The 21,667-nt window shown below is 40.0% G+C and overlaps 1 protein-coding gene across 1 annotated transcript in view; it reads left to right on the top strand.

The window, feature by feature from the left end:
• The window catches only part of MYO1D (myosin ID), a 356,856-nt gene that overhangs the window by 232,508 nt on the left and 102,681 nt on the right, over positions 1 to 21,667 (top strand). The window contains exon 21 of the mRNA XM_027519558.1: positions 19,855 to 20,009. Coding sequence (XP_027375359.1) covers positions 19,855 to 20,009 — 155 coding nt within the window. The remainder of the gene's footprint in view (positions 1 to 19,854; positions 20,010 to 21,667) is intronic.

Genomic DNA, 21,667 nt, shown 5'->3' on the forward strand with positions numbered 1-21,667 from the left:
TTCTCTTGTGCCAGAGGAACAGGAAGTGGGCAGCCTAGCAAAACAGAAACCTTTTTGACAATCAGTGTTCTTTTTGAGAAAAACACCCAGGAGCGTTGCAGCCGCTCCCCAACCCCCAACTTCCATCAGCAAAGGTCTCATAGAAAACCTGGACCTCTTCCCTTGCCTGGAGTTATTTTAATTAATTATTCATTTAATTAAAATTATTTTAATTCAAAGAAAAGACCAGTGAGGAGAGTAATTTAAGTAAGTTAGTGGTTTAAGAGGAAAAAAATAAATTCAAAATCATGTAAAACTTGATTCAATTAGTAAAACAAGTAGCTTTGTAAAATAATAATTTGTCTAAGTTGAAGTTACTTAACAGTTTTACCTAAATCAATGGTTTCGTGCGATTAGAATCACTTGGGGAGGTTTTAAAACTATGGATGCCCAGCCTTTTCCAAGCCCCAATAAACCAGAGTGTCCCCAGTGATTCTCACGTGCAGTCAAGTTTGAGAGCATCAGCCTAAATGGACCAGAGGGAATAGACAGAATACAAGTGGAGAAATTTTAACAACTCCTGAATAGTCAAAATAACTATGATGGAGTTTGTGCACTAAATTTTGCATGCTCTTTCTAAAGGAGGGCCCTCTTGGGCCATTTATCTTGCATCATGCACCCTTGTGATGAATCTGATTATCTGGTCCCCAAGCCCACAACAGTAAATCTGAAGCAGTAATTAAAAGGGAGTCAGTCTCTCACAGGCGGTCATATTGATGTTTGCAGTACATGAAAACTGAACGTACAGGAGGGCTCAGAGGAGATTTAGTTCAGTTCCACTAAATGGCTTGGTATTAAAAACTTGTTGGAGTGATTTCTTGAGCTGTCTCCTCAGAGCAGTCGTTTTGGAATTAAAATTCAGTTTTTCACGAAACTACTGGGTCCTAAGCTGCAAACCCAGGAATTCAAACTGCCAGACAGTTGAGAGAGACCTCCAATAGGTCTGAGATTTTTAGCCGAAAGGAAACAATTAGCCATTTGGCTGATACCCAGCTATTTGGCTGATATTGGTAGGTTCTAGCCCCATTTCCAAAGAATAGCAAGAAGAGATAAGAAAGCCTTCCGCAGTGATCAATGCAAAGAAATAGAGGAAAACAACAGACTGGGAAAGACTAGAGATCTCTTCAAGAAAATTAGAGATACCAAGGGAACATTTCATGCAAAGATGGGCTCAATAAAGGACAGAAATGGTATGGACCTAACAGAAGCAGAAGGTATTAAGAAGAGGTGGCAAGAATACACAGAAGAACTGTACAAAAAAAGATCTTCATGACCCAGATAATCACGATGGTGTCATCACTGACCTAGAGCCAGACATCCTGGAATGTGAAGTCAAGTGGGCCTTAGAAAGCATCACTACGAACAAAGCTAGTGGAGGTGATGGAATTCCAGTTGAGCTATTTCAAATCCTGAAAGATGATGCTGTGAAAGTGCTGCACTCAATATGCCAGCAAATTTGGAAAACTCAGCAGTGGCCACAGCACTGGAAAAGGTCAGTTTTCATTCCAATCCCAAAGAAAGGCAGTGCCAAAGAATGCTCAAACTACCGCACAATTGCACTCATCTCACACTCTAGTAAAGTAATGCTCAAAATTCTCCAAGCCAGGCTTCAGCAATATGTGAACCATGAACTTCCTGATGTTCAAGCTGGTTTTAGAAAAGGCAGAGGAACCAGAGATCAAATTGCCAACATCCGCTGGATCATGGAAAAAGCAAGAGAGTTCCAGAAAAACATCTATTTCTGCTTTATTGACTATGCCAAAGCCTTTGACTGTCTGGATCACAATAAACTGTGGAAAATTCTGAAAGAGATGGGAATACCAGACCACCTGACCTGCCTCTTGAGAAATCTGTATGCAGGTCAGGAAGCAACAGATAGAACTGGACATGGAACAACAGACTGGTTCCAAACAGGAAAAGGAGTACATCAAGGCTGTATACTGTCACCCTGCTTATTTAACTTATATGCAGAGTACATCATGAGAAACGCTGGACTGGAAGAAACACAAGCTGGAATCAAGATTGCCGGGAGAAATATCAATAACCTTAGATATGCAGATGACACCACCCTTATGGCAGAAAGTGAAGAGGAACTAAAAGCCTCTTGATGAAAGTGAAAGTGGAGAATGAAAAAGTTGGCTTAAAGCTCAACCTTCAGAAAACGAAGATCATGGCATCCAGTCCCATCACTTCATGGGAAATAGATGGGGAAACAGTGGAAACAGTGTCAGACTTTATTTTTTTGGGCTCCAAAATCACTGCAGATGGTGATTGCAGCCATGAAATTAAAAGATGCTTACTCCTTGGAAGGAAAGTTATGACCAACCTAGATAGCATATTCAAAAGCAGGGATATTACTTTACCAACAAAGGTCTGTCTAGTCAAGGCTATGGTTTTTCCTGTGGTCATGTATGGATGTGAGAGATGGACTGTGAAGAAGGCTGAGTGCCAAAGAATTGATGCTTTTGAACTGTGGTGTTGGAGAAGACTCTTGAGAGTCCCTTGGACTGCAAGGAGATCCAACCAGTCCATTCTGAAGGAGATCAGCCCTGGGTGCTCTTTGGAAGGAATGATGCTAAAGATGAAACTCCAGTACTTTGGCCACCTCATGTGAAGAGTTGACTCATTGGAATAGACTCTGATGCTGGGGGCGATTGGGAGCAGGAGGAGAAGAGGACGACATGAGATAAGATGGCTGGATGGCATCACTGACTTGATGGACGTGAGTCTGGGTGAACTCCAGGAGTTGGTAATGGACAGGGAGGCCTGGCGTGCTGCGATTCATGGGGTCGCAAAGAGTCGGATATGACTGAGTGACTGAACTGAACTGAACCCCATTTCCAGGAGAAAGCAATGGCAACCCACTCCAGTACTCTTGCCTGGAAAATCCCATGGACAGAGGAGCCTGGTAGGCACGACTGAGCAGCTTCACTTTCACTTTTCACTTTCATGCATTGGAGAAGGAAATGGCAACCCACTCCAATGTTCTTGCCTGGAGAATCCCAGGGACAGTGGAGCCTGGTGGGCTGCCGTCTATGGAGTCTCACAGAGTCAGACACTACTGAAGCGACTTAGCAGCAGCAGCAGCAGCAGCAATCCCATTTCCAATAAGAAATTTGACAAACTTAATCTAAATATGAAAAAGCCTTGCAACTTCCCTGGTGGGCCAGTGGCTGAGACTCCACACTCCCAATGCAGGGGTCCCAGGGTTCAATTCCTAGTCAGGAAACTACATCCTGCATGCCACAGTTAAGATCCCGTGCAGCCAAATAAATAATCAAATTTGCATGCCACAAATGAGATACTTGCACCAAAAGGAAAAAATGACTCAAGCATTTAAATTAATAAAAGAGGCTACAGCGGGCCCAGGTTCCTTGGTAACTCACTCTAAATTAATTTGTATCATAAAGTATGAAGTTCATTTGTGATGAAAACATTATGACTAGGTTGCACATTTTCTTCTTGGTGATGCCCTTGATTCCCTGTCCAAATGAGGACTATTTGGAGAAACTTGGAGTTGATATGGAAATGTTGTTAATATTCAGTGCAGTTAGATAGATTGGTATTGGAAATTTATTAAAGAGTTTTGCTCAGTTGCCTTCATCAAGCAATTCAAATCAAGGGTTGAAGGGCCTTGTCAATCAATAATAGAAACTCAAGCCTTTATTCAGTTGATTACAGTTATTTTCGTTGGCCTGAATAATATTGATCAGTAGTACTAGGCTTATAATTAGGTGCTTGTGCCTGAAGTTGATTAAACTGGCTTGAAGACAATTTTTTTGGTACTGCTCACAGCCTGTATTGTGTAGAAAAGGCTTTATTTCACCAGGAGAACGTCATGTACTTTATTTACACACACTGGTATTATTTTTGGAGCTTGTGGTCCAGGGGTGTGGTCACAGGAATGCCAGTAGCCTTGAAGATATATCTGTTTTAAAGCACATTTACTAATTAATGTTCTTTGTAACAACTCTGAATCCTTAAGAAAGTAAAAGAATAATTTTATAATGTTTAAGGAAGCTGGAAAACATCCTAAGAAAGTCTGTGTTCTTACATGTTCTTCCAACATGGTAAAAAAAAATTTTTTTAATTTGTTGGAAGTAATATTTTCTGCAAAGGAATAAACTCTTCGTTATCCTGAACTCTGCATTCTTTCCATGATACGTTTACAAAATTAAGGTTTCTCTGATTTCAGGTCACTATTGCTGCATAACAATTTACCCCAAACTTACAACCAGCTACTTTTTATTATGATTATACCTCCTGGTGGCGCAGATGGTTAAGAATCTCCCTGCAATGCAGGAGACCCGGGTTGCATCCCTGGGTCCGGTAGATCCCACGTGCTGGGGGGGCAGTTAAACCTGTGTGCCACAACTGCTGAGCCCGTGTTCTAGAGCGTGTACTCCACAACGAGAGAAGCCACCGCAGTGAGAAGCCCAAGCATCACAACTAGAGAATAGGCCCTGTTCACCACAACCAGAGAAAGCTTGTCCACATCAGCAAAGACCCAGCACGGCCAACAAAAAGTAGCTGATTTTTAAAAAATTTATAATCCACTAAAACCGTGCCCACAAACCTCTGCAAGATAAGCTCTCCTGTTCTTGGGTTGCTTATGAGCTACTATGGGACAAGACCCCTAAGACTTTGCAGAGCCTCATTGTGAGAAAATTTGTGAGGCATGCCCTGAAGATCTTTAGAGCCTTTCATCTGCCTGGAGATTTCTATGAAGTACTGCCTTAGATCTTTCTGAGGTTTTGACAAAGGATTTTTACAGACCCACTCTGGATCTGATCATTGCCCTGAAACCATTTCTTAATTTGAGAATCATTTGCCATCTGGAGAAGCTGAGAATAAGAAACAGTTTTATTTTCAAACCCAGCAAGTGCAAGCTCCTTTATATTTCTTCTAAACTTTGCATGAGAGCCAAGCAGCTCTGTATTAAGAGCATGCTTCTCCTCTCACGTGTTTTCATAGACAGCAAGAGGCAGCCAGATGGCACGTCCGGCATCCTGTCTGGAAATCTGTATCTTGAGCACCAGTTTGTTAGGTACATCTTCTGTTCTCTGCCTTCCCATAGGCAACAGGGTTATCAAGTTTTCCACCACTTCATGATAAAAGCCTCCTTGCCTCGTGCTTGAGATCATATTTTCCTTGCTTCCCTTCAGGCCCTCGTGACCGCCTCCTTAAAGCCCATCGTGATTCCACCAGCAGGCTCCTCAAGGCTCTTCCAGCTACCACCCACTTCCCAAAGCCAGGGCCAACTGTTTAAGGATTCTGCTATAGGAGCACCTCACAGCTCCCAAATTTGGATTTCAGTCAGCTGTTGCTTGGGTGCTACCTTCCACCCTAAGACTTAGTGGAGTAAAAAAAAAAAAAAAAAATGACCATTTAATTATTTTTTACACTTTTATTTTATATTGGGGTATAGTCAATTAACAGTGATGTGTTAGTTTCAAGTGTACAGCAGAGTGATTCAGTTATACCCATACAAGTATCCTTCCTTTTCAGATTCTTTTCCCACTTAGATTACTGTAGAGTATTGGGCCAAGTTCCCTGTGCTATACAGTCAGTCCTTGTTGGTTGTCTACTTTAAATCTAGTAGCATATGACCATTTTATTCTGATCACGGATTCCGTGGGTCCAGAATTTGAAAAGGGCACCATGGGGCCAGTTTACCTTTGCTCCACAGTATGCAGGGCTTTAGTTGGGAAGTCACAAAAGCTGGGAGTTACCCAGTGACTGAGGATCTTTGGGACCCTCATATGCTCACTCATCTGGTGCTGAGGCTGGGAGGGCTCATCCCAGAGCTGCTGACTAGAAGGTCAGCACCTGACCTCACAGCACAGCGACCTCGGGATAGTCAGCCCTCCTACAAAATGACTCAAAGCACAAGCACTCTGTTGCCCCAAATGATGGTTGTTCATAGAGGAATAAGATGAGCTTCCCTGGTGACTCAGATGGTAAAAAATCCACCTGCAGTGCAAGACACCAGGGTTCAGTCCCTGGGTGGGAAAGATCCCCTGGTGAAAGGACTGGCTACCCACTCCACTATTCTTGGGATTCCCTCATGGCTCAGACAGTAAAGAATCTGCCTGCAATGCAGGAGACCCAGATTCAATCCCTGGGTCAGGAAGATCCCTTGGAGGAGAAAATGGCAAAACCCACTCCAGTATTCTTGCCTGGAGAACTCCATGGACAGAGGAGCCTGGCAGGCTACAGTCCGTGGGGTCGCAAAGAATTGGACACGAATAAGCAACTAACACTTTCATAGGGTGATAAACTCTTATTTATCCCAAATAGTACGTTATTTCCATGACAAATCAGTATCATTAAGATCTCTGATTTATAGCTAGTTGGGCAAAGGAGAGGGGGAAGAGAGGAGAAAGAAAGGAAGGAAGAGGGAAGGAAAGAAAGAGGTAAAGGGAGAGAAAAAAGGAAAACTGGGAGAACAGAGAGCAGAGACACAAAAGCAAGGAATAAAGTCACCAGACATCCTGCAAAAAGCCAGAGCATCTGTCTCCCAAGCCTCTGAAAGGAAAACAGAATGAACAGAATGTTCTCCATCATTGAGCAGCCAAATCAATTTGTTAATTGAGATCAAAAGAGCATAAATATTATAACTCTGCAGTCAAACCAAAGAACTGAAGTAGAGAATAGTTAAATCCCAAAGGCCAAGTGTGTATATCACCACACAGAAAATACCTGAAGCACTGAAATGACCAGCACAATTTTATGAAAGCCCTTTGTGTGTTAATCACATCCCTGATGGGGGTGAGAGGACCCCAGGTTAATGCAGTCCCTTAGAGGTGTATGTAGAGAGCAGTAACTACAGAAAAGAGATACCCCCACTCAAAAAGACTTGGAGTAGCTGCTTTCCAGGAGTAAGTCTGGAAGAGAAGGTCCCAGAGTGAATACTAGTGCATTCTCCTCCCTGGTAAGACCAGGATGGTTTTTAAAGGAGTTGGTCACCATTTAAAAGATTAACTTTTTTCAAATAAATGCATATTTAGAGGGTTGACATTTAGAAAACGCAAGTTTTGTGGAATTGTGATATGTTTTAGAATCGTAATGTTAAAAAGATGAATGGCAGATTAATGGAGAATCATAAATGTTAAAAAGATGAATGGCAGATTAATGGAATAGAAAAGGAAGAATATTGTTTTTAAAAAAAGATTAATTTGTTTCAAAGTCACAAAGTGCTTGTGGCCCATTCCATTATCAGAGATTTTGTCATAAAGTGTCAGAGCCTTTTCTCGTGATTCCCACAGTCTCCAGAAGTCTGCAACTTCTAGAAATTATTGTTTGGGATTCTGGTGTTTATAGGCTGCATTTTGAGGCCCCACAGTTTTCCGTGACAAAGCTTGTATGCCCACATATAGGTGCAGAAAGGGAGATAAAGATGGAATATGAAGCAAGAGAGACAGCAAGCATAATTCAGAACGATCCATGCATCCCAGTGTTGGCTGTAGCACTGTTTACAATAGCCAAGACATGGAAGCACCCTGAACGTCCACTGACAGGAGAATGGACAGAGATGTGGTGCATATAGACAGTGGGTTACTACTACACAGCCATAAAACGGAGTGAAATGATATCATCTGCAGCAACACAGAGAGACCTAGAGATCGTCATACTGAATGAAGTAAGTCAGAGAGAGAAAAACAAATATCATGTGCTGTTCCTTATATATGGAATCTTAAAAATAGTAGAAATGAACGTATTATCTACAGAACAGAAATAGTCACAGATGTAGAAAACAAACTTATGGGTTACCAGGGGATGGGGCCGGGGAGGGATAAATTGGGAGACTGGGATTAACATATACACACTTCCATGTGTAAAACAGATACCTAATAAAGCCCTACTGTATAGCACAGGAAACTCTTTTCAGTACTCTGTAACGACCTATATGGGACAAGAATTTTTAACAGAGTGGATATATGTTTAAAGAAAAAAAGATAAAAAGATGATAGGTGGTTATCTTGGACTTTGAGGGATTATTAACCCTGTTCCTGTTCTTATCCTACAAAGCGAGGCTGAACCTAATCCAACAACTGTGGGTTTATAGCCTCAACATAATTTTTTTAATTATTGAAAACTGGAGATTGGAAACCAAAGATTATCAGTCTATTAAAAGAAATCAAATGAAGTCAAATTCTCTTGCAAGGAATCTTACTAAATAAGTAGAATATTGTTGTTTAGTCACTAAGTCGTGTCCAACTCTTTGTAACTCCATAGACTGTAGCCTGCCAGGCTGCTCTGTCCCTGGGATCTTCCAAGCAAGACTACTGGTGTGGGTTGCCATTTCCTTCTCCAGTGGATCTTCCCTACCCAGGAATTGAACCCACATCTCTTGCATTGGAGATGGATTCTTTACCACTGAGCCACCTGGGAAGCCCATTAAGTAGAATATATAGGCCACCAAATATAGTTTAAATTCCAAACCATCTATTTCAAGCAGTTTGAATAAACCTATATTCTATTATTGTATTTTAATTAGTTCCTTTAAGATTACCATTATAGCATTTGCCTGGTTTGTCACCTTCAAAGATTAACTATTTTCTTTATAAAATTCTCACAATCCTAAAGGTACAATTCATGAAAACAGAGAAAAGATGAAGGGAAAGTTCTGTATTTTGTGAGTTTGTTCTTAGTACAGTGGCTCTCTGGCTTTCTAGGTCTAAGTAATGAGCTAATCTTTTTAGCTCTCAAAAGCTAAGTAAGTCAATTTGACTTACAAATATAGAACTAAGTCTTTAAAAAGAACATTCAGAGGAAACTCTCTGGCATGATGGAAATATTCTCTCTCTTGATTTGGATGTCAAAAATCATCTACCTAAACACTTAAACATCTGTGAATTTTACTGCTCCTAATTTTACTGTAAAAACCTCAATTTTTAAAAATAGTATTTGATGGGTCAAGATGTATGGAGTGTTTTGGTGTGAATAGAATCATATATTTTCATTTCCAGTTAATTATTTTCTTACCTGTTGTTTATAAAAGTAGTAAAAACAACAAAAAAAATAGACAGTATCTATTAACATAGCCTCTGTCATTTAAAAATTCTATTTAAAGATCCAGCCAAGGTCTCTAGGATTGGTCATTATGCTTGGTTTTAGCCTGATAATACTTTTCTACAAGTGAAAGTGAAAGTCGCTCAGTCATGTCCAACTCTGCAACCCCATGGACTATATAGTCCATGGATTCTCCAGGACAGAATACTGGAGTGGGTTGCCATTCCTTCTCCAGGAGATCTTCCCAACCCAGGGATCGAACTCAGGTCTCCTGCATTGCAGGTGAATTCTGTACTGTCTGAGCCATCAGGGAAGTCCAAGAACACTGGAGTGAGTAGCCTACCCCTTCTCCATCTGATCTTCCCAACCCAGCAATCAAACCAGGGTCTCCTGCATTGCAGGAGATTCTTTACCAGCTGAGTACAAGGGAGGAAGTATATTCTCTCCTTTATCCACAATGCTCTGCTGCCGAAGATTACTGTTGGGTTAGAAAAAAACTTAAAACTAATATTGTAGTGGGACTTCCCTGGTGGTCCAGTAAGAGTCCACCTTCCAATGCAGAAACAAGGGTTCAATCCCTGGCTGGAGAAGTAAGGTCCCGCATGCCGCAACTAAGACCCAATACAGCCAAATAAATAAATAAGTATTTTTTAAACTAATATTGTAGTGATGATATGATAATAAGTACAGTAAGTCAGGCAGAGAAGCAGAAATATCCAATGACATTGCTTATATGTGGAATCTAAAAAAGAAATGATACAAATGAACTTACAACATGAAAAGAGATTTGCAGACTTAGAGAACTGAACTTATGGTTGCAGGGATGGGGAAGGATCGGGGAAGGGATAGTTAGGGAGTTTGGGATCAACATATACAAACTGCTGTTTTTAAAATGGATAACCAACAAGGACCTACTGTGTAGTACAGGGAACTCTGCTCAGTGTTGTGTGGCAGCCTGGATGGGAGGGGAGTTTAGCAGAGAACAGATAGATACATCTATATGTATGGCTGAGTCCCTTTGCTGTTCACCTGAAACTGTCCACACCATTGTCTGTTAATTGGCTATATCCCAATACAAAACAAAAAGTTTTTTTTTTTTAATTTTTAAGTACATTCTAGTATATACTGTAAAGAGAAATACTGTTTTATCTATCAAGGAGTATTGTAAAATAAAAACAATAGAAGGACAAAACTTCATACTTGCCTAAAGAGAAAGCTGTCAGGCAAGGAGATAATTCTAGTGGGAAAAGCACTCAGATAACACATAGATGTGACCTATGAATAAGCTGAGCAGTGTGGGTGCATTTTTTATTAGTGAACCATCCTTACACTGTTGGCTATATGCCCTTTTGGTCATGGTGTATTATCCTGCTGAAATCAGTTTGTTAATTCTTTCAGATATTTGCATCTGTCCTTATGAGATTGGTCTCTGGGGGTGTGTCTGTGAAAGAGATATTCCTCAAGTTTTGCTGCCAGGATTAAGTAAAATGAGTCGGGGTGGTGTCTGTCCATTTCTGTTCTAGAGGATTTTCCACAGCATAGGAATTACCTGGGGCGTGGTTTGCCTGTCCCATCATCTGTGCCCAATAATGTTTAGGAGAATGTTTTTATGACAACATAAAACAATTTCCCCTAGTTATGAATTGATTCTGATTATTTCACCTTTCTTTGAGTCAATTTTTATAATTTATATTTTCCTATAAAAGCGTGCATTTCACAAACTACTTAATTTATTAACAGAAAATTATAAATGTCATTCTCATAATTTCTAAAAACAACACATCCTTTCTTAAATCCCTTTCTCATTCCTCATGTTAGATATTTGTGTTTTTGCCTTGTTTTATTCCTGACTAGACCTTGCCATGGGTTTGGTGGTTTAATGGTCTGTTCAAAGAACCAACTCTTGGGTTTATCATCTATATTGTTTTTCTCATGCATCAGTTTCTGCTTTTATCGTCACTAATTTTTACTTTGGTTTTTTTAGTCCTTTATCTAGGTTTTTAAATCTAGATTTAAAATTAAATAGATAGATTTTAATCTATCTATTTAATTTGGGTTTTACTCTATCTATTTAATTTGGGTTTCCCTGATAGCTCAGTCGGTAAAGAATCTGCCTGTCGTGCAGGAGACCTGGGTTTGAGCCCTGGATCAGGAAGATCCCCTGGAGAAGGGAATTGCAACCCACTCCAGTGTTCTTGTCTGGAGAATTCCATGGACATGTAGTCACAAAGAAAGAGTCGGACACAACAGAGCTACTAACACTTTCACTACTTCCACTTTGGTATTTAATTTACTTCCTTTTTCTTGTTTAATAACAAAAGTATTTAAGGCAGTGTGTTTTCTTTTGAATGTAGCTTTGACTGCATCCATGAATACTAATGTAAAATTCTCTTTTTCATTAATTTCTTTATTGTCTATAACTGCAATTATCATCTCTAATCCAGCCTAAAGAGATACTTTAAAAAAAATAATTCTCAATGATAAGGTTGTTTTACTGTTAACCTTTATATAATTTTCTAGTTTTATGTCACTGTGATTAGGGCCAGTGCGTATCCTACTTTTTGTAACTGGGAAGAGGAGTGTTACTTTTGGCCCAATTCATAATCAGTGCAGTTCAGTCGCTCAATCGTGTCTGACTCTTTGCCACCCCATGGACTGCAACATGCCAGGCCTCCCTTCTAAATGCTCTGGGGACCACGATAAATGTGTATAAGATTTTCATGTAACTACAAAATCAAATCTGTTGATTATTCAGACGGTCTCCACACTCATTTGCTTTTTGACTACTAGAACTGCCAAGCACCAGGTCACCCACGGACATCGCGATTTTGTCCATTTCTTTTGCGTGAGAACAGTTTTTGCTTCGTTTCAGTACCATGTTATTCAGTCGCATGAAGATGATCGTTTTCATTTTTTATTACATTTTTGTCAATATAAAAGAAACAAGTCTTGTGGGTTTTGCCTTGGATTTTGCTTTGCCTATTATTCCTATTCCCATCCTCACTTTCTTCCTGGCACGTCTTTGTCCATCCTTTCATTTATCTTTCTGTGTCTTTTTGTTTTAGATGCATCTAAACATCTATACTCTGTTATAAATGGAGTATAGTTAAATTTTGTCTTTGACCTAATCTGTGAGCCATCTTCATCCCATAAAGGAGTTATATCCCATTTCTTATAAAAAATGACAGTATTTTGGCTTTTTAAATTTGTGTTATTCAAGCACTTTCCATTTTTAATACTTCCCTGCTATTTCCTTCTTCTTGTCTAGTTGTTGTTGTTCGAGTTTTATTGATTCTTTTTTTACTAATGATTGGAAAGTTATACATTCTTTTTGCTTATCTGGTTGTGTTCACTATTTGATTATCCATACGGAAGAGAGTCTGGGAGACTTGAGTTAGATGACCATCAGAGATTGTATCTGCCCTGCTCAAACCTTTAAAACCAAAGAGGAGGAAGGTTTAGATTTATCACAGCGTAGAGATCCCCTGGATTATGAGAAATAAGAAGGCAGCTAGTAGAGGGGGAGCCTTGATAAGGAGTTTCACTTTTGTTTAGAGAACTTATTTGTGTGTTTTGGGTGCCTAGAGATCTCTAAGGTAAAATCCCTTCTCTAACTGATGTAATTGCATACAGTACCTTCCCTTGGCATGATACTCCTGTAGTTTTTCAGATTTGGCTGGCATATCTTCTCTTAGAGTGGAAAGACCCTCAAAGGCAGAGGGGTTTTGTTTATTTATCTTTTTTGCATGCCCGAGTTGCTCCTATTAGAGAAGGCAATGGCACCCGACTCCAGTACTCTTGCCTGGAAAATCCCATGGATGGAGGAGCCTGGTGAGCTGCAGTCCATGGGGTCTCTAAGAGTCGGACATGACTGAGCAACTTCCCTTTCACTTTTCACTTTCATGCATTGGAGAAGGAAATGGCAATCCACTCTGGTGTTCTCGCCTGGAGAATCCCAGGGACAGGGAAGCCTGGTGGGCTGCCATCAATGGGGTCACACAGGGTCGGACACGACTGAAGTGACTTAGCAGCAGCAGCAGCAGCAGCAGCACGAACTTATGAGGCAAACAGAGCATCTAGTAGAATCCTTATTTTGCAGAAAAGGAAAGAGTTGCGCTCCAAATTAAATGATTTTCTCAAGCTCACATGGCTAAACGGAGATGACACCCAGGTCATCCTTTACTCCGCTGCTTTCCCCCACCTACCATCCTGTCTCCCAGAACAAAAGAGATGTCCTGGATGCTGTTTGTCTTGCCTTGATGACAACAGGGACTTAATCTTTCATTATTTGTGCAGCAGAGGAAAGTAGGTGCCGTTTGCCCTATTTTCTGCTGAGACTCTGGCACCGCCGTAAGCCCTGAGCACACACGAGGAATTCCTATGCTCGATGAAGTCATACAGACAGGGAGGAATAGGGAAGGGCAAGAAGGGAAGCCCACCCCCTGAGGTGGGAAGGTGGCTCAGAAAACCATCAGAGACGCCTCTGCTCTGGCCCAGCAGCATCCAGAAGGGACCCTCTCCCTGGATGGTTTCAGCATTCACAGCTGCACAGCAGTCCCTTTCCCCAAACCCCTGCAGTTAATGTTGCTGGGATGTGCCAGCGAAGTTAGTGCTATTAGATTTCTCATTTTATTAGGCTTTAATCAAGCTCTCCTGTGAAGTGCTCCATCAATTCTAGTTTGCATTTTTGCATATAAAATAATCAAAGGAGAGTGAAGCGTCGTGGACACAGCATGTTTTTTTAATGAAAATGATATTTTTAATTTAGTCATATAAAAACCATCTGGAAAAAAATAAAAATAAAAATCATCTTGGGGTGGGGAAGGGAAGAATTGGGAGTTTGGGATTAGCAGATGCAAAGTAATATATATAGGATGGGTAAACAACAAGCTTCTCCTGTATAGCACAGGGAACTTGATTCAATATCCTGTGATAAACCTTAATGGAAAAGAAATGAAAACATATATATATGTATATATATATATATAAAACAAAGAAAGTGAAAGTCACTTAGTCATGTCCAACTCTTTTCAACCCCGTGGACTATACAGTCAGTCCATGGAATTCTCCAAGCCAAAATACTGGAGTGGGTAGCCTTTTCCTTCTCCAGGGGATCTTCCGAACCCAGGAATCGAACCGAGGTCTCCCATATTGCAGGCGGATTCTTTACCAGCTGAGCCACAGGGAAGCCCATGTATAACTGAGTCACTTTGCTGTACAGCAGAAATTAACACTACACTGTAAATCAACTATACTTCAATAAAATATTTTTTAAAGAACTTTCTAAAAATCCAGTGTAGGGACTTCCCTGTGGTCCAGTGGTTAAACCTCTACACTTCCATGCAGGACAGAGGGTGAGTTCAACCTCTGGTCGAAAAACTAAGATTCCCACATGCCATATAGTGCAGCCAATAAATTAACAAAATAAAACTATTTTATTTAAAAAAATGTACACCAAACAAAAAATCATCTGGATGTTATACATCTAAGTGAGAGAGAGATTTATATATTCTCTTACACAGGCCTTAAAAAACCCATGATCCAAGAGGGAGGAAATTATAGGTATCAGATCAGATCAGATCAGATCAGTTGCTCAGTCGTGTCTGACTCTTTGCGACCGCATGAATCGCAGCACGCCACGCCTCCCTGTCCATCACCAACTCCCGGAGTTCACCCAGACTCACATCCATCGGGTCAGTGATGCCATCCAGCCATCTCATCCTCTGTCGTCCCCTTCTCCTCCTGCCCCCAATCCCTCCCAGCATCAGAGTCTTTTCCCATGAGTCAACTCCTCACATGAGGTGGCCAAAGTACTGGAGTTTCAGCTTTAGCATCATTCATTCCAAAGAAATCCCAGGGCTGATCTCCTTCAGAATGGACTGGCTGGACCTCCTTGCAGTCCAAGGGACTCTCAAGAGTCTTCTCCAACGCCACAGTTCAAAACCATCAATTCTTCAGCGCTCAGCCTTCTTCACAGTCCAACTCTCACACCCATACATGACCACAGGAAAAACCATAGCCTTGACTAGACGGTTAGTGGCTATCAAGGAGCTTCCCAGGTGGCTCAGTGGTAAAGAATGGTGAAGTGGTAAAGAATACCCATGGTTAATTCATGTTGATGTATGACAGAAATCAAACCAGTATTGTAAACCAATCATCAATCAATTAAAAATAAATAAGTATTTTTTTAAAAGCCCATGATCTGTGTAGGTTGTGAAAGGATTCCCAATTACTTGAATATTTTCCCCTCTCTCATTTGAGTACCAACCCCGGCATTCTTTAAAACCAACCTAAAAACTCCCTTCCTCTGAAAATTTATTTCCATGACATTTAGGGATACTTATTTTTACAGCTTATGTTCATTTGTGCATGATATTTGGAAAAGTCTACTGTGATAGAACATGGATCTGGGTCAGTCCACAAGCTTGTGTTCCAGTTTCAAGGTCTGCAAATCAGCTCACTTCTTTGAGCCTCAGTTTTCTTATCTGTAAAATATGGGCATGAGACTAAATGGTCTTCCAAGTGTATGAACTGTTAAAAGATCTTCAGTTGTTGGGTATTTGTCTCTTCCACTCATCCAGCTGGGTCATGAATCCCCGCAGAAGAGAAAAGCATACCTTCTTCATCTCTGGCACTTCCGTCCCCACCCCTAGGCTGCCTGGCACTCTGCATTGCCCCCAGTGGATATCCTGTCAATGCTGATTGCCAGACCAACCGACAGCACCTGTGGTAGCCAGGAGGTGGCACTTTGGTGTTTTCTGCAGTCAGAGAACAAACCACAGAGTGAGAGATCACTCAGGTACCTGCTTTATTGACCAAAGTAGATCTAGTGATCAAAACAACCAAGGAGCTATATCTTCTAAATTTGCGTATAATAAATAAAATTTGGTAGTGGTGATGGTATTCAGGTCTATGGGTCTTCATACATGCATAGATTTCTGGAACTAGCACCACAATGAAGATGCAGTCATCTCATTACCCCCCAAAACTCCTTGTGTCAGACTCCACCTGACTCCAAACCCTGACAGCTCTATTCCAGAATATCTCATGAATTGAGTCATCCAGTAATGTAACCTTTGAGACTGGATGCTTTCTCTCACCATAATGCCTTTGAAAGCAAGCCTTGGTGTTGCATATCCATGATTTGTATTATTAACTCATTCCTTTTTATCGCTGAATAGCATTCTATCATATAGCTGTATCACAGTTTGTTTATTCACCTGTTGATGGATATTCTGGTTGTTTCCAGTTGGGAGCACTTATGAATACAACTGCTTTAAACACTCATGACTGAGACCAGGTGACTCAGTGGGTAAAGAATCTTCCTGCGGTACAGGAGATGCAGGCAGCGTGGGTTCGATCCCTGGGTTGGGAAGATCCCCTGGAGGAGGGCATGGCAACCCACTCCAGTATTCTTGCCTGGAGAATCCCATGCACAGAGGAGCCTGGCAGGCTGTAGTCTGTAGTGTTGCACAGAGCCTGATAACGACTGAAGCAACGAGCACGCACATGTGCAAACATTCATGTGTGAGTTTTCGTGTGAACACAAATTGTGCTTTTTTTTTTGGCTGCACTAGGTCTTCGTTGCTTTTTGTGCAGGCTTTCTCCAGTTGCCGTGAGTGGGGATTACTCTTCCTTGCAGTACGTGGGCTTCTCATTGCAGTGGCTTCTCTTGTGGAGCATGGGCTTTAGGCACATGGGAGTTGTGGCTCGTGAGCTCAGGGGTTGTGGCGCACAGGCTTAGCTGCTCCGCGGCATGTGGGATCTTCCTGGACCAAGGATCGAAACCATGTCTCTTGTATTGGTGAAAGTGAAAGTCACTCAGTCATGTCCGACTCTTTGCGACCCTATGGGCTATACAGTCCATGGTATTCTCCCGGCCAGAATACTGGAGTGGGTAGCCTTTCCCTTCTCCAGGGGATCTTCCCAATTCAGGAATCGAACTGAGGTCTCCTGCATTGCAGGTGGATTCTTTACTGGCTGAGCCACAAGGGAAGCCCAAGAATACTGGAGTGGATAGCCTATCCCTTCTCCAGCAGATCTTCCTGACCCAGGAATCAAACTGGGGTCTCCTGCATTGCAGGTGGATACTTTACCAACTGAGCTATCAGGGAGATTCTTATCCACTGCGCCACCAAGGAAGTCCGAACATAAGTTTTTATTTCCCTGGGCTAAATGCCCGGGACTGAGATTTCTAGATCATGTGGTAATTCTGTGACACTGTCTTCCCAGTGACTGTACCGTTTTACATTCCTCCCAACAATGTGTGAGAGTTCCTCTGATTGTCCTACAGTCTCACCAGCATTTAGTCTTAATCACTTTTGCTGTTCATCTTCCTCTTTGTTTTGTTTTGATTTCAGCCATTCTGACAGGCTTGTGATGATATCTTGTTGCAGTTTAATTCCCATTTCCCTAATGGCTAGTCATGTTGACCATCTTTGCATGGACTTATTTGGGGAAGTGACTACAGATCTTTTGCTCATTTTAAGTTGATTTGTTTGCTCTCTCATTGTTGAATTTTAAGAGTTCTTTATTCTGGACATAGGTCCTTTATCAGATCTGTCTCTGCAGATATTTTTCCCCAGTCTGCATGCTGTCTTTTCATTCTCCCATCAGTGTCTTTCTTAGAGCAGAGTTGTAAATTTTATGCAGTTTTTTTTCTTTGTTGGGTTGTGCTTTTCGTGTCATTCCTAAGAAATCTTTGCCCAGTCCAAGGTCACAGAGATTTTCTCCTGTGTTTTCTTCTACAAGTTTTACGGTTTTACATTTTACATTTAGATCAATGGCCCAATTTGAATTACTTTTTCATGAAGTGTGAAATTTAGGTCAATGTTTATTTCTTTTGGCATGTGGGTGTTCAAATCCCGAGAAATGCTGAGTTACCCAAATGCTCAAATGATCCTTTCTCCATTGAACTGCCTTTGCATTTTTGTGAAAAATCAATCAGTCGTATTTATGTGGGACTATATCTTATTCTCCATTCTGTTCCCACTGATCTATGTTTTTATTCCTTTGACAGTCTTCTTGACGATTACCTTTCTTGATTACTGTTATTTTATAGTAAGAAAATCAGCTACTATGAGTCCTCCAACTTTTTTTTTTTTTCAAATGGCTTTTGCTATTCTAGTTTCTTTGCCTTTCCATATATATTTTAGAATCAGCTTGTTGATATCTACCAAAAATTCTGCTGGAATTTTGGTCAGAATTGCATTAAATCTATAGATTGATTTGAGGAAAATTGACAGTATCCAACCATATTGAGTTTTTCAACCTAAAACACATTATTTCTCTCCATGTATTTATATTTTCTTTTATTCCTGTCATCAGCATTTTTGTTTGACTTCTTTCATCAACCTTTCATAATTCTCAGCTTACAGATCCTACACACATTTTGTTAGATTTATGTCCAAGTATTTTTGGTTTGGGAGTTGTGGATGGTTTTGGTTTTAAATTTCTGTTTCCAGTTTTTCATTGCTGGTATATAGAAATATTTTTGTCTGTTGCCCTGGTATTTGTGACCTTGCCAAACCCATATATTAGTCCTAAGACCTATTTTGTAAATTCCTTGGGACTTTCTACATAGACGATCATGTCATCTGAAAATAAAGCCATTTGTTTCGTCTGTTTTAATTTGTATGCCTTTTAATTTGTTTAAACCTGCCTTGGTACACTGGCTAGGGCTTCCAGTATGAAAGTGCCCAGCAGCAGTAAGAGCAGAAATCCTGACACTGCTCCTGATCTCTGGGAAAAGCATTCAGTCTCGCACCACTTAGCATGATGTCCGCTGTGGCATTTTGGAAGATGTCGTTTTCAGGTTGAATTCTCTTCTAATCCTTTTTGCTGAGAGATTTATTTCATGAATGGATGTTGAATTTTGTCAAATGCTTTTTCTGCGTCAGTTGACATAATCATGTGGCTTTATTTTTTATTCTGTTGCTATGAGGGATTATATTGATTGATATTTTTAATACAAAACCAGCTATGCGTTTCTTAGATTAACTCCGCTCGGTCATGATGTGTCATTGTTCTCATGTAGTTTGGGATTTGATTTGCTGATATTTTGTTGGCCAGTCTAATAAGTCCATGTTCATGAAAGATATTGGATACTGGTTTTTAGTTTTCTTATATTGCTTTTGTCAATTTTTGGTTTCAGGACAATGCTCATAAAATGAGTTATAAAGTGTTCCTTTTCTTCCATTTTCTAGAAGAGATGTAGAGAATGGATGTTATTTCTTCTTTAAATATTTGGTAGGATTTACCAATGCAATCATCTGAGCCTGAAGTTTCTTTTTTGAAAGGTTTTTAACTACAAATTTAACTTCTGTAATAGATAAAGTAAGCTTCAGGTTATCTGTTTCTTCTTGGGTGAGTTTTAGTAGTTTGTGGCTTGCAAGGAATGGTTTGGTTTTGTCTAAGTTGTTCAATTTTATGCATAAGGTTGTTGTAGATATTCCTTTTTTATCCTTTTAATGTCTATGTGGTCTGTAGTAATAGCCCCTCTTCCATTCCTGATATGGGTCATTAGGTCTTTTCTCTTTTATTCTTTCAAATTAGAGATTTAGCAATTTCACCTATCTCTTGAAAGAATCAACTCTTTATTTCATTGGTTTTACACTATTTTCTACTTTAAATTTCATTAATTTCTGTTCTTATCTTTATTATTTCCTTTCATCTGCTTATTTCATAAAACTTGGTAAAGATTAACATCACCAGTATTACTGAGTAAAACCACTACAAACTGTTTAAATTCATTATTTTGAGAGCCATCCTAACAGTTTTCTGTGCTATATTTCTTTGCAGTTGACCGGTCTAAGTGTCTCCAATGGAAAGGACCAACTTGTAGTGTTCCATACAAAAGACAACAAAGACCTAATTGTCTGTCTCTTCAGCAAACAGCCAACCCACGAAAGTCGAATCGGAGAACTGGTTGGAGTCCTGGTGAATCATTTCAAGAGGTAAAGTTTGGTTTTTGCTTAACGAAGGCAAGTTTAAAATAGATGAAATCTTTCATCATAATTCTCACTGAACTTGTTTCATGCCAGTTTTAGCATATTGAGTTATTTTCCTTCTTAAGGACAACTTAAATCATCTGTTTCGCGGAAGGCGAAATTAGCATCCCAGCTTAGTTCAAGATTAGGAATGATCCTCTGCTTTTCCAGCCTCCAGCTGAACCAACAGTCAGAGATTTCCCCAATGGCGATTTCTTCACTGCCAATCCAAACGTAATTAAATCCAAAAGACAGAAAACTTACTTTACATTCTTAGTATCACAGCTTCTCATTTATCCCGAGTATAATCAATTCAAGTATCTGCTGTGAATATAAACAAATTAGAAGGCAGGTGTAGGATGACTTGTGGGTCCACAAAGACTAAAGGAATTCTAAGAAGCAATTACCTCTGCAAAAACATGGAGTCATGAGGGAATGCGGTATTGTCAGAGAACTTCATAGTAAACCTCGCTGATGCCTAGTGTGATTGTGTATGTCTATGGAGTGAACAGTGATGTGAGAAGGAAAAACAGGCAACAGATCCTGATGGTGATGGTGTTCAGTGAGCGGATAACTCTAAGTAGAGGATTTTTGCCTGGTTATTTATTGGAGTTGTTTTAGAGGTGGAGTTCTTTCTCTAAACAAAGGCATATTTAGTATCTGACGTTCACACATGTAATTCTATGGTGTTCCTTTTTGCTAACAAATGCATGGAGAATAATTTTAGAAGTGAGCTGCAGAGGCCATTTATTTTATGCTCTAGACCAAAACAGATCTTTCAATATCTTACATAATTAAATGCTTTCAAATGGTATAAGTGAAATGATGTTGAGTGGTCACCTGGTGGAAAATAAGAATCTGACTGAGGAATTACCAAAAGATAACAATAAATATATAGGCCTTTGAAAAATTTCCTCCTATCTGCCAAATAAAGCTAAGAGAACTACTGAAGGGTTTAGAATGTAAGAGAAAGACATGGAGAAGTCATCTCTACAGTAAAGTCTATAACTCAAATAAGCAGGTCCATTTCCTCTTAATACGTAGTTGTAGCGAAAGATGGATAGTCAAAAGGGATTTTACTTTGTTACCTTTCATTTGGATGCCTGTACTACTAAATGGTTTTTGCCTGGGACATTTAAGTATTTTTGCTCAATCTGAGTCCTTGTTTCTTAATTTCTCACTCCTGTTAAATGCCTCTACACATGGTGGAAATATGTGAATCTAGTTGTGGAATCCATCAATGACTTCCTTGTCCTAGCATATTGTCTAAGATACCTTTCTCTCTTTAATATATGTAAGAATTTAAATGTCTTTAAAATGTATAAATGGAGGGAAGGGAAGGCTGTCAAGCTACTTGGATTTTTTAATTATTCCATGTGTATTTTTTATTGAAGTATATTGATTTACAGTGTCTCATGTATAGATTTACAACAAAGAGATTCAGGTATACATGCATATAGACCTATTTTTTTAAGATTCTTTTCCTTTATAGGTTATTACAAAATACTGAGTATAGTTCCCTGTGCTATACAGTAGGTCCTTGTTGGTTGTCTGTTTTATATACAACATGTATATCAATTAATCCCAAACTTCAAATTTGTCCCTCCTTTACCTGCTTTCCTCTT

The sequence above is a fragment of the Bos indicus x Bos taurus genome, chromosome 19, assembly GCF_003369695.1.
Source record: "Bos indicus x Bos taurus breed Angus x Brahman F1 hybrid chromosome 19, Bos_hybrid_MaternalHap_v2.0, whole genome shotgun sequence".
Classification (NCBI taxonomy): domain Eukaryota; kingdom Metazoa; phylum Chordata; class Mammalia; order Artiodactyla; family Bovidae; genus Bos; species Bos indicus x Bos taurus.